Source organism: Notechis scutatus, chromosome 5 (assembly GCF_049901735.1).
Source record: "Notechis scutatus isolate UNSWTSFEM ecotype Mainland chromosome 5, rNotScu1.2, whole genome shotgun sequence".
In the NCBI taxonomy this organism is placed as follows: Eukaryota; Metazoa; Chordata; class Lepidosauria; order Squamata; family Elapidae; genus Notechis; species Notechis scutatus.
Window position 1 is genome coordinate 16,185,459 of NC_142013.1, and position 18,152 is coordinate 16,203,610.

Sequence of the window (18,152 nt, forward strand, 5' to 3'; positions counted from 1 at the left end):
TGCAGCACAGCAACATTTTCCAGTCTCTCATCACCCCCACCCAACAATACTTTTCTTCAGCGGGAATGGCGGTACTTGTAACGCCACACATCTTGTAGGGCCAGCCTACGCAATCTTGCACGGTGTGATGCCGCTCGCGCTGCATCCATTCAAGGCCGGCAAGAGTTACGCGCCTAGCGATTACCTATCACACCGATTGGACTTAACTGTATTCCAGGGTTGTGGAGAAAGTGGATGAGGATCGCTTGATACACCCTTAAGGAACGCGTCTTAGCATTAGGCGGCGTCGGCCATTTTGGTTGCCCTAGTAACCGGGCCTAGCAACGCTGCCCGCCGGCTATCTCTGAGAAATCAAAACAGGCGTTTCTTCCTTACCTTTCTCGGCGGCCGGGGGTACTGTTCCCGCCGGTATAGAATAGCAGCTCTTCAAACAAAGGAGACCCTTATATAAAAGTTTTTTTTTTTTTTAATGGGAAGCGAGCGTCTTTCCGTTTTGTTCGCGTTATCCCTTCATCTCGGGTCCTCCTCTTGATCTTGGCCATTCCGTTTTCTCTTCACTTTCTTCTCTAAAACAAATGTTCTTAAATTCTTCTGTGTTTTCTGGGACGGAGGAGAAGGGCGGACGCCTTGGTTAAAAAGCAGCGCTCAGCTCCGCAGCGTTTCCAGTACTAGGCTAGGCGGAGCTCCAGAGTCGGGACTGTCATGCCTCTCGATGGGGACGGCGATGGCGACAAGAGGAAGATTTTCATTTCGGCCACTGCTGGCAACTTCTTTGGGTTGTCGTCGTTTGGGAGCCTGGCACCCCTCTCTGCCAGTCCCGAACTGGCCAACTTTTTGGATGATGGCAACGAATTTCTTCTCTGTGTGCAGCACTCGGAAGACCAGATTGCGGTCTCAAATAAGGTACTGTGGCGTCCTTTTTAATTATATTATTATCAGATATTCATTTCACCTTTTATTTATTAGTGTGTGTGTGTGTGTGATATATGTATGTGTATACATGTATACATACACACAGACACACACACAAACATTACATCTATATATCTGTATAATTTATAGGCTCTCCATCATCTCTCTATCATCTATATCTGTATATCTATATCATGTATATCTTTTAGCAGATATATTGATATAAATACAAAAAGCAGGCTATTTAGAGCAATAGTCTTCCCTTATGGGTGTGGAAGTTGGACACTAAGAATGGCTGATCGAAGAATAACTGACACCTTTGAACTGTGGTGCTGGTGTAAATTACTGCATATGTACCATGGACAGCTAGAGTAAGTAATAGAGGTGTTAAATTGTATAAATCCAGACACATCACTAGAAACTAAAATAATAAAGTCTGGTTTACTTTGGCTATGTCACACGTGCAAATTCGTTAGTAGAAGAAGAAAAAGGGGTAGGCAAAAAACACACTGGCCTGATAACATCAAATCTGATACAAAGTTGAACACCCAACCATTGAAAGAAGTTATGCTTGACAGCGTAGCATGGAGAGCACTTGCCTATAAAGTCACCAAGAGTCAGCCAAGACTAAACGGTTAAAGACAAACAAATATGGAAATGGAGGAAGGAGTGTGTAACATGTATGTATGCATGCATGTATGTACACACCCACCCATGAGTATGGAGGAAGTACAGATATTCCTTGACTTTGACCGCAATTGAGGTCGAAATGTCTGTTAAGTGATAATTTGTTAAATGAGTTTTGCCCCATTTTACTACCTTTCTTGTTGCAGTTGTTAAGTGAATCACTGCAATAAAGTTAGTAACATGGTTGTTAAGTGAATCTGGCTTCATCATTGACTTTGCTTGTCAGAAGGATGGAAAGGTAATCACTGGACCCTGGGACACTGCAATTATCATAAACACATTCGCGCTGCAAGTGTCTGAATTTTGTGACTACGCATAGAATGCGACAATGGTTGTGTGAAAAACAGTCATAAATCATTTTCATTTTCAGTGCTGTTGTAACTTTGGTCACTAAATGAACTGTTGTAAATTGAGGACTGCCTGTATTACTTTCTTTGTAGTTTAATGCTGTGCCCTTAGGTTTTATATCATATATATGTATACCTGCATCAAAATATCATATTAATATAAATGAGTGCATCATAGTGACATTTGTTAGTCTGTAATATGAGTCACACTTTTGATGCAGATAATCTAAGATATGACTGAAATACTGTATTGTAAGATGGGAAAAATTGCAGTCCCTAATCCTGAATAGTTGCTTCCAGGTAGTGTTTGTAATGATCTAGATCAGGAGTGTCAAACTCAAGGCCCGGAGGCTGGATTCAGCCTGTGGGGTGCTTAGATCTGGCCTGCGGAGCTGCCCTGGAAACAGCAAAAGGCTAGCCCGCAGTGCCTCTGCCAGTGATAATGGAGCTCGCAAGGGCTGCGTGTGGCCCTCCTGAGCTCCGTTTTCTCTGGCAGAGTGTTGCAGGAGTCCATCACAGTTGAAAACGGAGCTCGGGAGCCTGTTTTCACTGGCAGAACGCTCATGCCACCACAGGCGGCCCCTGACACAAGTGACATCATGCTGGCCACACCCATCCTGGCCACGCCCACTCCAGCCCCCTGAGGTCAAACACAACCCTGATAGGCCCTCAATGAAATTGAGTTGACACCCCTGTTCTAGATAGACTGATGCTCTGATTCAATAAGCTGGTTTATACAGTGTACTCTTGAATAAACCACAGAGGTTGGATTCATGCAGATTGGTAAGCTAGAACCAGCCATGTCTTCATTTAGAACAGTTTGTAAGCCTGAAGTTTGTAAGGCAGCTTTATAACTGTATTCTTAAGGTATCAATTTTCTCTATATATTGTGCCATTTATCTTACCGAAATACATATTTCTGTTTTCTTTTTGGTTTAGATAAAAAGTCATGTTCTACTGTAGCATTTTTAAAGTAAATCCTGTTTTCCTTATTTGCTTTTCTTTGTATATGATATTGCAATGTTACATTAAAATGTAGCTGATTTTTTTTTTGTTTTTCCTCTCTGAGTTAGGAAAGTTTAATATTTGTAAACTTTGCCTATACCTTTAATAATTTCCAAATATTGTCACATTGCAGAATTAATTTTCTGTTTACTATTTCCCATTAATTTCTGTGTTTCACACTTATGCAGGTTGAAGCTAGCAATTCGGAAGACAAAATGCTGGTATTCTTCAAGCTGCGACCAGATGTTATTACAGAAGATAATCTTCACACCAATATTCTTGTATCATCTATGTTAGATTCTCCAGTTAATATGCTTTATCAAGCAGTGCGACAGGTATTTGCACCTGTACTACTGAAAGTGAGTATGCAGAATCCAGATTTTTTCAATAAATCACAGGACTGTTCTCATGTATTCTCATAGTTCTTTTATAATAGAATTTACTGCATTGCTTTGACATGATGCCACTTTTAATTGATAGAAAGTAGCTCTCTCTTTTATTACCATTCAAAATTATTCACTAACAGTTAATTATGTACAAGCCTAGTACAGTTACAGTTATATTCCTTATAATTAATGTAACTTAATTCACTGTTAAGAATCATGTCAACTATGTTTCAGCACTGAGAAAGCAACCAAAGAATGAGATAATAACATATGCAGAATTAAATAGAGAAAATTGTATGTTACGATAATAATGAAGATATGCAGTTTTGATAGAAAAGTTACATAATCTAAAATCTTTATTTTAGGATGAAAAATGGAGTAAAGATTTTGATCCCAAATTGCAAAATCTTTTGCGGGAGTTAGAAGCTGGCTTAGGTTCTGTTCTAAGGAAAACAGATACTGCTTATACAGGAGCAAAATATCGGGAAGATGATGTTCAAGGTATATAATGCTTAATATCTATAAACTATGAAAATTAAGCTAGATATAGTGAGAAGATTTTTTTCATTATAGCTCAGTGAATAGGCATAGAAATTTTATAATAAAACTTTCTATTTAATATTTCAGATAAGAACATTATAATTTTGATACGCAGAATCATAGATATACTAGTGTTTTTGTAATTTGGCATAATTATTTGAAATGCAATGATTCTGGCTTAATATAGATGCTAATTCTCATTTATGTGGAGTAAAATTACTAAAATAATATATGCTGTGGCTTTTAAAGATCTTGATTGCTATGCAACCAACTGAATTTTTTTTTTTTTACAGCTGTACTTTGCCCAAATGATGAATTTCAATTTTGGACAGAACGTGCTCAACACGGAAGTAAATCCTGTAGCAAGGACAGAGCTTCTCATTTTAAAGAGCTGTTTGAAGCCATTGCATATGTGTGTAACATTTATTTTATTTATTAGTTAAATTTATTTGCCACCTATTTTACTGTGGGGCTACTCTAGGTGGCTTAAAACAATAAAAATGGAGAAATGAAAAGACGTGTAAACATAACATCAGCAAAGTAATAGAACAATAGAGTAAACAATGAAAAAGAAAACATTAAGAAATGTGATATGAGAATAAAAGATGGTCAGGTAGGGAAGCAGGGAGTGAGTGGGAGGGTTGCTATCAATCTAGTACCCATTTCCAGTGAGGTAGTCCTCCACTGGGTCCCCAGGCCAGGTCTTCAACCTCTTACAGAAGGATAGGAGGGTGGAGGCAAATCTCACCTAGGAGAGCAGGTACTATGGAAGAGAAGGCTCTTCTTCTGGATCCTGATAATTGGAGTTCTTCGACTGACGGAGTCTATAGTAGACCCTCTGCCAGCATGAGTTGAGCAGGCTTGTTCTAGTGGGATGAGAGGTTCATCGAGGGGGATGGATTTATGCTATTAAGGGATTTAAAGATCATAGCCACCATATTGAATTGCACCTGGAAGCAGTGGGGTGGCCAGTGTAGTTTGTGGAGCAGAAATGGAATATGGGCCATTCTAGGGCCCCCAAAGATTGCTCAAACAAAATATATTAAATAAGCAATTACCAAATAAAAAATGAAATAAATAATGATCAAATAGATAATAATTAAAAATATCAACAAAGCTGAATGTTTAATTCACAAATCTCCCCCAACTTTCCACATACATGGATTTTTTACCACAGCCTTAGTGCCTGGAGAATTATAGAAGTTGATATGCAGAGATCTAAAGGGCTTTTGTATCAGGGTGGGCTACATTATGATATCAAAACTATATACTGCTGCATTGCTTCTGTTTTTATGCACACTAAATCACAAAGCAGTCTATAGTTTTATATATGTGATGGATTCATACAATCAATTATAATAGAACTGAGTTGTGTACAGATGAAGCTTCCTTCATGTACAAGTATTGGTTTTCATTAAATTGAAATATTTGCTTGAAAGCATATCTTCATGAATTTCTATAGGAAATTAAGCATTTTACATATTATTTATAATGACATTTGAAGAAATGTTTAAATAACGTTTTTAACTCTTCATAGAAATCAGGAGGTTTTCTATCTGAACTTTTCATTTTTGTCCTTATTAGGATATTGATAAAAATGGTGGCATTTGTCATACTTAACTCCCAGTTAGATTAACAATAATGGGTACTTCTGGGATTAGCATAAATCAGATGTGTGTGACTACTGTGGCATAAAGGTCTCACCTTTTTATGCCATAGCAGAGATTGAAAATGGGCAGACAGAGCTTAAATGTGGGTGCTCAAACATTATTTTGTTACCTTAATTAAGACATTTCCTCCTCATCCCTTACCCTCTGCTGTCCCGTTCTTCTTTATCAAAAGAAGGCACAGAGCACAGGCTCTTTTCCTCCCAGTGTCATAACACACTTTTCAGGCGGCATACTTATTTATTTTGGGATTATTTGTATTTATTTGAATGGGCCAAGGAAACAACTGTAGCTGACAGGAATGGGCCAAGGAAATAACTGCTCTTTTACTCATTGTAATTAGGTGAGGTGAATGGGCAGGTTTGTCACAAGATAGTTTGAGACACTGAGGCAGATGACAATGAACTGGGAAGGACTGTTAAGGGATGAAGGAAGTCATGCTGAATATTTAGAGAAATGGAAGACAGAGAGTGTATACCGTACAACATTTTGATAGAAATGTTTTTGAATCATTGCAGCCCTAATATATATTTGCTAGTATTTATATTTTTAATTATGTATCACACTTTTAGGATTATTACAATTTGGACAGCTTATCTTTATTTGAGGTTGTGGATTTAGTGGAGACCACACGGGACATTGTTGATGATGTCTGGAGGCAATCCGATCACGAGCCTTTTCCACAGTCGCGAATGAAGAACCTTTTGGATGTCATAGGTAAAGTTCTGGACAAAAATCCCTCCTGAACAATTGGCTAACTTGTCTTTTTTGTATGTACTTCCTCATGGCTTTCATAGTGCTTGAGTGTGATGACTGCCTGGCGAGGGAAAGTTATATGGGATAAGTTATTTGAATTTTTATTATTGTTTAACTTCCATCCAATTTTAACAATTTCTGTCAGCCAAGTTGAAGCATCTCTTTTGAGCATCAAGGTCACTGGATCGGTTTTTGGCATTTTATATTTTGAGCCATCAAATATGCTATCTAATTTCTCTTGGTGCAAATGATACCACATTCCAAGGTTTTATTTACATCACAAACCTTTTCTTTTAGGACGAAGAGTTTTGTCCAAATCAGTGATGGATTTTCTTTAAAGATTTATAGACTGTCAGTTTCTTATCACCAAATGGCCTAAAAGCTGGTTCATACTGTGATTTGTCTTGTGTCTGGATTTAATAGCAATCATGTGGCCTTCCTACTAAATGCCTATCTCTCTCCCTGATCTGAGTACAGAATAGTCCTGTTTGTACTGTTGTTGGGTGTAATGATTGCATCTGTGTAATGGATATATTAAAAGACATGTTATGACACAAATGTAGTCATGAAAACTGTGCTTTGCCAAACAAAATAAAATAATTGAAAATATAGTTAATTTTCTTTATTTGTTTGTATGGTTTTTAGCTGGCTCTCTTGGAAGATTTGTTCAGAAGAAGTTAGGTACTTTAAACCTATGGGAGGATTCGTTTCACACTGTAAAAGAAAATCTGAAGGCTGGCATCATTATTTGTGAACAGTGGGTTGCAGCTTGTGACCATCTTACAGGACAATTATGGCAGCGTTATACCCCACATATATGGCGAGGAGATAAATATATCCCTGAAACACTAGGAAAACTTGGCAAACGTCTTGAAGAGGTATCTGACTGTTTTGGTTTGTTTTAGGGATGTGAGGTCTAGGGAAAAGTACTATCCGAAGACTTTTGAATATGATGTTTTCTAATGGAAGAGACTGTAGTTCTTGCTTTTTAGATAGCTATAAAATTCAGGTTCTTGGATCTTTAGTTAAAGGGTCTCTGATAATAGCTATAAAAAAAATAGATGAAATGATAAGGGTTTTCGATTTATTTTCTTGTATGTTTTCAAAACAAGCTGGGGTCATGACGTTGATACATGATTTTCAGTAAAATATACAGTGTATTGTATTTCCCACTGTGCAGTTTGAGATTTTTTTTAAAGTTTGTATGCGTGTCAGAATGATGAGGAAAGAAAAATAAATATCAGAGAAAAAACCCACGGTATTTATTTCAATCCTACCATCATGTTACTTAGAAAAACAGGTTGCCCATTTCTGATAGAATGAATTCTGAAATTATGGATAAAAGAACAATATGAGATGAAATGTGTGAATAGTTTGACACAGTATAATGTATTTGTAGTTTGTCACAGTATAATGTATTTCATGTATTTTCAGATAAATGAAATAATTTTGGATAGGATCTAACTTTTAGGAAATGTCTAGTAAAATATCTCATCTTTTACAAATCAGAAGTCTGCAATAACTGTATAGTATCTCTGAAAAAATAATCCAAAGTAATTTAAGGGGAAGATTTTTGGCAATGAGAATATCTAGATTATGCCCAGGAACCTGTTTAGCAGAAATCTTACTGAAGTTAGTAGAAACGTAATTATTAATGTGATACGAATTTGGAAGACCTGTTTTTACAATATTTTAACATGTAGTTCAAATACATTAAACTCCAGTGTTCCCGCCATCCTCAATGGTTATATTAATATATGTGGTTATTTTCAGTGAAGTAATATTATGTGATGTAATACATAAATTTAAAATCCCATTCATAATTAATACTATATTCTATTCTATGCTTTATTTGTCAAAAGCACTCAGGTATAATTTTAGCACAGTTTGCTATTTATTTCTAGCTTTTGTTATAGTTAACTGAAAAATTATGGGTCAAGTTATTATATTCCTTTCATTTTAGGTATTAAGTATTCGATCACTTCATGAGAAACTTACATATTTTTTGCCAACTGGTGAGCAGCAAGCATTGCATCTAGCCCAAGTATTTGAACCTTTTGCTGGATTGAATCCTGTGCATTACAATCCCTACACTGAGGTAAAATATTTTATACATAAGTTAAACTTCAGTTAGAAGAAGTTTATCTCCGTCCACCAGAATAAAAATATGTTCTCTTCTTCTAGCCTTTATGGAAAGCAGCGGTACGTCAATATGAAAGAATTATTGCTCCAGCAGAACAAAAAATAGCAATCAAGTTGAAAAGCTTTATTTCAGAAATCCAGGATAGTCCACAACAGGTATTTTTTAAAAATTACTATTGACCATAAAACCTGATGCTGAAAGACTTGCTTATTAAAAACATTTTGTACATCTAACTTCTGTATTAAATAGTTTTGAGTTTCATTTGCTGCTGGAAAAGAGGTTGAACTATGCCTTAAAACATCTCATTCAAAACTGGGAGTTTTGTTCAGTACTTTTCTCTTTATTTTTGGACATGTGGATAATGGAGAGCATCAGAGAGGGAGGGAGAAAGAAAAAGAAAAGAAAAAAAAGAAAAAAGAAGGAAAGAAAGAAAATAATTTAGAACTCTTGATGTAGCTCAGACAACTGTTGTTAGGCATGAAAGAATTTCAGATTCAGGACTACAATTTTCAATGCATCTGTTCAGAATAGTTCTTTTTAATGTAATAAATGATAGGAATATAGCAAATATGAAAACTTTGAGTCATGTGCAGACATTCTGGCATTATTTTCAAGCCTATCTATCCAGCTTCTAGTTTTGCTGTGTTTTTTTGGAACAAAATTTTGTGGCAAGATACAGGGCAATATCAACAAAAATATAAGACAAGCACAAGTGTACTCTTTGTTACTATGTTTTAATTTTCATTATTTCAAACCCTGATTGTAATTATTACTTATTTTGTATCAGTTTTGGTGTTGGGAATTGTTATCATTAAGCAGCACAATTGTGTGATCTTTCGAACAATGATCACTTAATGATGGAAATTTTGGTTGCGATTAAGGTCATTAAGGAGTACTTGTAGATTAATTTTATAAACATAATCCACAGTAATCTGTTTCATTTTATGTATTTGTATATGTTTTATATTTTTAGCTGCTTCAGGCTTTTCAGAAATACAAGGAATTAGTACGACGTCCAAGCATTAGCAAAGAATTGCTTTTAGAAAGAGAAACTTTGCTGGCAAAACTTCAAGGTGCAGTTAAAGGTATACAAATATATACGTGTAAATATGAAAAATATGAGTGCTTCCATCATCTCTTGTTTTTTTGAAAATATGCAATTATTTGATACTTAGAATATATATCTTGTATGTAATTTACTATAAAACTATTATGATTTGTCATATGTTTTAGTTTGGTGAGTCGTCACACTCAGTTTATACGGATGAGTCTGATTACAAATGGTGCAAATTATTGCTTAAAATTCCGTTTTTTAAATCATGCTCATTTTCTTTATTGAAACAAATTATCTTGCCCAATAAAGAATTGTAATACTTACACTACAGGACTTAGGTTACATACTGGGAAACAATTTTCAGTATTTAGTGTTATTTGCACAATTCACTAATGTTCTCCTTAATGATGTTATGCAGATTATCAGACAGATTTTGAGACACGTTGCCATGGAACTCCAGGCGATGCATCAGGGCCACTTGCGGGGAAAAACCTCTCCGAAGTTGTGAATAATATTGTCTGGGTGCGCCAGCTAGAATTGAAGGTATCGATTTAAACCTATCATTTGATGTTATATGTTAACCTATAATAAATAATGTGTTGTATTTTTGATACATCAGTTAAATAGAGGTAACTTTTCAAACTACTTTCAAGGATTGTCTTAAAGCTGATTTACATCTGATCCTCAATATTATTTTTAAATAAACGCTATAAAAGTTATGGAGTGAAATGGGAAGACTAGATCTGATTCAGTGGAAACCTTTTCATCATCACCAGCTGCTTCTATATGTGTTCTTCTGATGTTTCTGTGACCAAGTGAGGCTGTTCAATAGGTTTCTGTGCCTTATAGTTAATATTGTTTTATTAGACCTTCTTGAAGCCCTATGCAGACCCTGTATTCTATTTCTGCTGGAACTATGTCAGTTTCCTAGACTATTGCCAATAAGATGCTGCTAATTAGAAGCAGGAAACCTTCAGTTGCTATCAAATGAATCTAATAGGCTTAATGTGTGCTTGGAGGAATGAGCTTGCATATTGCCTTCACAGCTATTGTGCAACTTTGAGAACAGACATGCTTGGTTTAAGGTGTTTACAATAATTACTACATGATATACCTTCCAAATTACATTTGCTCTTTGAAAATAGGTATATAGATATTGGTATAATATAATAGAGGTGATTATCATAGATTCCTATGGACCACTCTGCATCTAATGATTATAGAGTGCAGGAAAACTGAATGGGTTAACATTAGACAAAATTTTGTGTTTGATATCTAAAGCCTGGTCTGAGTGCTATGCATGGACAACTGGGTTACTATTGATTACAATTATGCAATATTATTTAGTTGCTGCTGCAACTGAATTGTTTGAACTTCGTTAAACAACCTATCCTGTGGTTGTATACTCTCTGTAGTTTAAAATGCTGAGATTTTAGACCTCTTGTATATTTTATGTGTTTTGCTTTGAATACTTTAGTAGCATAAAACATGCCAAATGCAATTAAACTTTCAATTATTTCAATATCTAAGGTGGATGATGCCATTAAGATTGCAGAGGCCCTTCTCTCAGACCTATCTGGATTTCAAAATTTCCGACAAATTGCAGATGACCTTCAAGAACAGTTAAAAATGTACGAACAGGAACAATTTGATGACTGGTCCAGGGACATTCACACAGGTCTCTCAAACCCAAAGTCTGGTCTTTGGTAAGTATAAAATATTTGACTTTGTAAGAACGATCTTAGGCGCACATAAAAGAAGTCCAGGGGGGAACTGTTTTGAAGAACTCCAGCACATAGAAGGATGGTCCAGCAGGTTTCCACTAGCCAGTCCTTGGACTGGAAAGATTTGAGGTTCTGAACAAGTTCAGTGTGAAATGGGTTAATGTAAGAACACCACAAACTGCTTCTGATTCAGAGAATTAAGTTCTGCAAAACTACTGGGTTGCACATAAAACAATCAGACTGGTGCAGTCCAAAAGAGAAATTCTGTTCTGTTCTGTTCTACTCTATCTACTCTACTCTATTTCTATATTTCTATTTCTATTCTTTAAGTTGATTTAATACTTTCTAGTCCATGTTGTCAGGATTCTGGCAGTTACTCCTATGTTGTAAACATTTTGTATGCACGTTTTATAGTTGACACATAGACTCAAGGCAGTTTGCAACATCTGCTGTTTTGCATAACCCTGTTTAAAATCTACTTAGGCAAATTAATAGCTAGTCTCTAAAACATAGAAGACTGTAAATACTGTACAGGGTAAAAAGATAATATTTTCTAATATAATGACTAATATTGCAATTTTATTTTAGTATACAGGCCAATAGTCCTGTCATGGAACTTAATCATTCTGATGGAGCCTTAAAAATACATTATTCGGATCGCTTGGTAACTCTCCTTAGAGAAGTACGTCAGCTTTCTGCACTTGGGTTTCTCATTCCTGCCAAAATACAACAGGCTTCAAACACTGCTGAAAAATTTTGCAAACAAGCAGTGATTCTCAAACAGGTATGATAACTTATTAAATGTTATGAAATTCATGGATTGATTCTTAGATATAATTTCAAGGGAGTCACTGCATGAGATGGGAGGTTGTGTAACAGACATAATATATATAATAGCTAGAAAGAGAAATAGGTAGGTAGATTAAAAATGTAGTTTTATTATAAGTGTCTACTACTGATGTAGTTCATTACATATGTGAGCACTGCTAAAGAGTGAATTCTACCTGATTTCCAAAAATGTAAAATTCATGTAGAATTCTAACTGATTGTGATATTAAATTGAAAGGGTAAGGTTGAATTTGCAGTAAAATTTGCACTAAAACATTGAACTTCATTGTATCTTTACTGGTTTAATTCATGCAGCAAGGCATTAGAAGAAATGTAAAACACCCTGCAATTGTTGAGCATTTGTTTAAATTTCTTTCCATTTGCCAAAGTTTTAATTCACAGTTTAGAATGTTTTCATACATGGCAAAACAAAAAACAAAACCCCACCCTTCACTATGTCTGTATATCATTACTTTCAGAGTATGATTTTTCCCACATTTATTGTAAAGCAAACAACAGAGGAGATAGTTAATATGGCTTTATAGAGGACAAAAATACTTTTTAAATGTTTAGTCCAGTCTAGTCCCAAAAAGTGATTGAAGTTGAAAATCAGTAAGATCTAGAAGAGTTTTCTATAGTTGAAATTTAAAACTGTACATTAAAATGGAAAACTAAGTGATGAATAAAAATAATTGGAAAAAATGAATTATTTTAACTATGAATATGGCATTTAAACCTTGTGGATTTATATCTTTTTAATAGGTGGCACACTTTTATAACAGTATTGATCAGCAAATGATTCCCAGTCAGAAGCCAATGATGCTGCAGTCGGCTTTAGCATTTGAACAGATAATTAAAGTAATTGCATGTTTATTCCTTTCACTTTTATTACTCTTCTGTCTTCTAAAAGCTTGAAGGTTTTCTGTTTGTACGTATTTCCTGATTGAGCAAGGGATTTGATTTTGGATTCTTGAGAGCTGATGTTTTGAATGAATTTTGAGGGAAGGCCAGATATTACAAATTGTTGGGAAGCAGTGTTTGCAGTAATTGTGCTTAAGAGAAATATACAGACCTATTTTTCTCCAAAATGCTTGCCTATGGGTGACTTCTATTTTGGCCTAGAGACAGGAGTAAAATCAGATGAAAATGCTGAACTCTTGTTATTTAATCTTATTTGTTTTTTTGGAATCAAGCACCACCTTAGTTGATTCGGATGCGGCTATACAGGAACAGAGATGGAATGGGGAAAGGGTTTTTTCGAATATTTATTGTGATAACCCTTATTTCCCTGAGGGATGTAACAATATTGAATCAGATTGACCTGTATAAAAATAGTATATGTTATAAACTTCTGTGGTATAATAAATACATTGTAAACTGTCAAAAAAAGAAAATAAAAAAAGAAAATCACAATTCATTTGCAATTGAATATATACTTTATCTGGTTTCTTCCCTTTACTTCTAGTCTTTTCCTTCATTTCAAGCTCTGTAAACATGCTCAGAAAGAACTCTTCATTTTATGAACATAATTAGAATTCCATTACTTACGTGAAGTATTTCTTTGGCAGCACTCAAAAGCAGAAGGACAAATAACATGGGACAATCCTAAAGAACTAGACGTGTATATCAAGAAACTACAAAGTGCAGCAGAACGGCTTGCCACAGAAAATAGAAAGTTAAGAAAATGGCATATGAGTTTTGTAGAAAAGGTATGTTTGATCACCTCAACTTATTTCCTTATTTTTTTTACTTTTTATTTCAGTAATAAAAGTGTAGCATGCTTGTAATTCTTCTTGATACTGTAGGTTGTTGGCCTGATGAACATTGATCTGCTTCGTCAACAGCAGCGTTGGAAAGATGGTTTACAAGAACTTCGAGGAGGATTCTCCAGCCTTGAATCACAGGCATGAATTTATCGCTTTTAAATCTTAAGTGAAATAGGATGGGAATACACACACACACACACACACACACCAGTATAATATACATATTTATGTATGTATGTATGTATGTATGTATGTATGTTTAACCTTACAAAACATTTGTGGCAAAATATTTATTACAGAATTATCAGTTTGTCAAGTAACTGAAAATTCTTAAAATATTAGGAAAATCATGGAATTATCTAGGTTCGTAGCAGAAAATGCTACTATCTGTATAACTCACTGATGTGACTGAGGCTATTTCTTTTAATTTTTCATGACAGAATAGTTGGCAAAGTGAATGATAAAATAGAAGCATATAATATAATTTGTTGAGATTTTTTGGGAATGACTTTTAACCACCTAAAATACATTTCTGTATTTTCCTATCTAGCACTGTTCTATAATAGAATAAATGTAGCTGCATACTATATAATAATTACTGGAAATCCATCAAAGCAGTGTCATTGTAATTCAAAACAAAGTATTTGTTGTTGTGAAAATTGAAACTTACTTCCATCTACATTTAAACAAAGTTTTCAAGGAATGGTATTCATGAAGCATGTCAGTCTTGCCAGGTAGTCCAGACAAGAAGCACATCCGGATGAACTAATATTGTAGATTATAATAAGGGAATCTTGCAAGTCTGAAATTATATGTCTGCCCCCTCATTGCTTTTACAGCCTCTCAAACTAGGGAGGGTTCCTTCTGAGATCTTGCTGCGGACTAAGCAGCCTCTTATCTGACCATTGTTCTGACTGTGACTCTTCCCCCTGTTTTTCACAGTCACTCCTATATACTATTACAATAACCCCTAAGAATTTCAATATTGGGGAAAGTCTACCCTGACTATTACTTAAGGCATGCAAATACTGTATATTGTTCCTCCAAGAAATTCAATAGAGTTGATTTAGTTGGAAATTATTGATCTGAATTTTTGTTTAATTAGTTGTTTGCCATGTTTTGAGTTATTCCATAGACACAGAGTTTTCTGATTGCCTAAATACAGTTTTCTTTAGAAAAGTTCCTATATAGTCTCTCTATAAATTTGTCCATGATTAATTGCAACATTTTGAACCTAAATACCATCAAATTATAGGGTTTCCTTTCAAATGACATGAAAGCTTGGAGACTTCATTGGAACCACCAACTCTACAAAGCTTTGGAGCATCAGTATCAGATGGGCTTGGAAGCACTCAATGAAAATCTGCCAGAAATAAACATTGATTTAACTTACAAGTAAGATGTTCGTGAGGTTGATAACACATTGAAAAATGCATGTATGTCTATATCTTTTAATGGAGTAATTGTAACCAGATTACTCCAAAGTATGGCTTCTTGATATGGTTATTAATGTTATAAAATGTTATTTAATAACATTTTAAAAATATTTTTCAGACAAGGAAGATTGCAATTCAAGCCCCCCTTTGAAGAAGTACGAGCAAGATATTACAGAGAGATGAAGAGATTCATTTCTATCCCCAATCAATTTAAGGGAGTAAGTGAGACCGATGAAGAGTGCATCTTTTCTGTCATGACTGAAAGAAATGCAAGTGGATTTCTGACCACGTTTAGTAAAGCAGAAGATTTGTTCCGCAGACTGGCAGAAGTTTTAGATCAATTTAAGGTTTGTAAACACTTGCCTTTTGCTCAAACACTTTTTAGGGCATGTGTTTTTGAAGTTTTTCGGTATTGATTTGTATAATCACTTTGTCTGTTTATATCAAGCACTGTCAGTCTCTCCATACAGCACAGGCCAGTCATTTCCTATGTTATAACCTGGTGATCGGGGTGGGATTCTATCGGTTCAGACTGGTTTTGTAGAACCGGTTGTTATGATTCTGCACAATTCAGAGAACCAGCAAATCATGCCCCTGTCTGGCCCTGCCCCTCTCTGCCCACTCCTCCCCTCCCACTCAGTCCTTATCGTGCATGCACAACATCGCTGACTGAATTCTTTCCTGCCCAGTCACTCCTTAAAGTATTTCTTTTTTTCTCCCTCCCGAGATCAGCTGTTCCTATGATCGGCTCTGTCGGAATTCCTCTCCTGTCTTACTGCTTCACCCAGGAGGCTTCCCTGATGCTCAGGAAGGCAAAACGCTCCATTTTTTGCCTTCCTGGGCCTCAGTGGGAGCAAAAACGCCCCCCCTCAGGAGGCTTCCCTGAGGCCCAGAAGGCCCCAAAAAACCTGGAGGGGAGGTGCTGGCAAAAAGAAAAAGAAAAGAAATAAAAACAAGCCACGCCCACCCAGTTACATGGCCACGGCCACCTAGCCACACCCACAGAATCGGTTGTTAAAACATTTGAATCCCACCCCTGTTGGTGATGTACAGAACATAAGACGTCTAAGGCAGACATGAATTTGCAATATTTATTACACAGTTCAAATTGTCTATATCAGTAATGTAATATTTACCATGTAATCAGATGTATGCATTCTGTAGCAGCAGAATACTTGGTGCAGTGCTTCAAGAGTGAATTTAGAACAGCTGTTTTGGAAAGCATAGGAGTGTGATCCCAGCACCTGGGTTGTCAACTCATTAAAGGAATTATTATATGCAGTTCACCAACAAGTACTGCATTCATGCTTTCACGTGCCGAGAAGTAGTTTTTGGGAACCAACATTATTACCGTATATATCCCTAATAACAATTCTTGTTCTAACTCTGCCTTTTTTGAGATATAGACTGCACTCAAATATTAAAGAAATATTCTGACAAGCAAAATTAATCAGGAAGCTGGCAGGTGATCATGTGGCTGAGATAGGCTGTGATAATGCAGGATTCACTAACAGTGGCAACTGGGACTGCCAAGTCTGCTATTGTAGGTTTGTGTGATCATTGGATGTCACATCTTATGACCCTGTTGCTTAGTGATGGAGTTACCAATCACAATCACCAGTGGTAAGTGATGGGTAGCTGTAGTACTGAATGGTATAAGCAGTGGTGAACAGCTGCATGCCTAAACTTTCAAACCAAAAGATATTGGATTAAAGTGGGAAAGAATCAGCTCACTGAAATGTATTTGAAGCATTTTTCGTTTTCTGTTTATGTACCTAAATCAGGGGTGGGCAACTATGGCCCTTTTATGAATTATGGTCTTCAACTCCCAGAATTCCTGAGCAAGCTTGCTCAGGAATTCTGGGAGTTGAAGTCCATAATTCATAAAAGGGCCATAGTTGCCCACCCCTGACCTAAATGGTCAGGATTTATATAGGCACATACTGAAATAAGTAGCATATTTTTAAATAAAAATATGAATTCCTTCCTCCATGCTGAAGGAATGGGTGATAATTGGACAAGTCAATATGGAAGCTTTGGTGGAAATTCATCTTTCCAAAGAACAAGATTGGGAGAAAAATTTCAAGACCCTAAAAGTGAAAGGAAAAGAAGTGGAACGTCTTCCAAGGTATTGCATAGTAGAAGACTTACAAACATAAGTCTTTTGGGATAGCTGGTTTGTTTTTAATATAATACTTAGTCCTGAATTTCAAAAACTGTTGTAAAGGGAAAGACTCAGCCAATGTGTTCCATCAATTTCTTTTCTAATTTCCTTCAAAATTGCTTTGACTGAGTCTGGTACTGTCCCATTATCAGGGATTCTAAGGAACATTTCCTTCCTCCCTGACTCAATAAATTTCGAGATACTTCTATCAAGAACAAACAAGATAGTTTAATGTGGTTGCTTGAACAACACTTAATTTGAATTTGGGGCTTATTTTAAATGTCATATAATAATGTGAAATATAATGAATTTATTCTGATCCTTGAAGCATTGTGAAAGTAGATTGCCTCATAGTGAACTGTAATCCTGTGAAGTCTGTCATCGATGATCTTATCCAGAAGTTGTATGATGCTCTAGTGACGTCTTTGAGAAAATCTATACAAGGTAAATGCTCAGAAGAAAAACTATTTAGAAGATAGTCATTTGTTTATTTCTGCTTTTTCTTTAAAAAACATTTATTATTTTGCCTAGAGGATTTAAATTACTTGAAATGCTGTGAATTTATAACATTTAAATATATTCAATAGATTTAAAATTACATAAAAGAGAAGAATAGAAAAATATCAAAAATTGTTATTGTAGCAGGAATAGCTTCTAATCTTGCTTTCTATCTAAGAAGCCATTCTTAAATTTGTAGCTCCAAAATTACTATTAATTTCAATTAATAAATATTCTGA

At 35.5% G+C, this 18,152-nt stretch overlaps 1 protein-coding gene across 2 annotated transcripts in view; it reads left to right on the plus strand.

Annotated features, from left to right (window-relative positions):
• Positions 1-294: 294 nt before the first annotated feature.
• The window catches only part of DYNC2H1 (dynein cytoplasmic 2 heavy chain 1), a 146,190-nt gene continuing 128,332 nt past the window's right edge, over positions 295-18,152 (plus strand). For both annotated transcript variants that reach the window (XM_087966204.1, XM_087966205.1), the window contains exons 1-19: positions 295-903; positions 3,140-3,310; positions 3,703-3,838; positions 4,171-4,289; positions 6,117-6,261; positions 6,946-7,178; positions 8,264-8,398; positions 8,485-8,598; positions 9,417-9,528; positions 9,916-10,040; positions 11,028-11,203; positions 11,810-12,005; positions 12,812-12,907; positions 13,618-13,758; positions 13,855-13,953; positions 15,071-15,210; positions 15,370-15,598; positions 17,252-17,379; positions 17,744-17,859. In XM_087966204.1, coding sequence (XP_087822330.1) covers positions 703-903; positions 3,140-3,310; positions 3,703-3,838; positions 4,171-4,289; positions 6,117-6,261; positions 6,946-7,178; positions 8,264-8,398; positions 8,485-8,598; positions 9,417-9,528; positions 9,916-10,040; positions 11,028-11,203; positions 11,810-12,005; positions 12,812-12,907; positions 13,618-13,758; positions 13,855-13,953; positions 15,071-15,210; positions 15,370-15,598; positions 17,252-17,379; positions 17,744-17,859 — 2,812 coding nt within the window. In that variant the 5' untranslated portion in view covers positions 295-702. The remainder of the gene's footprint in view (positions 904-3,139; positions 3,311-3,702; positions 3,839-4,170; positions 4,290-6,116; positions 6,262-6,945; positions 7,179-8,263; positions 8,399-8,484; positions 8,599-9,416; positions 9,529-9,915; positions 10,041-11,027; positions 11,204-11,809; positions 12,006-12,811; positions 12,908-13,617; positions 13,759-13,854; positions 13,954-15,070; positions 15,211-15,369; positions 15,599-17,251; positions 17,380-17,743; positions 17,860-18,152) is intronic.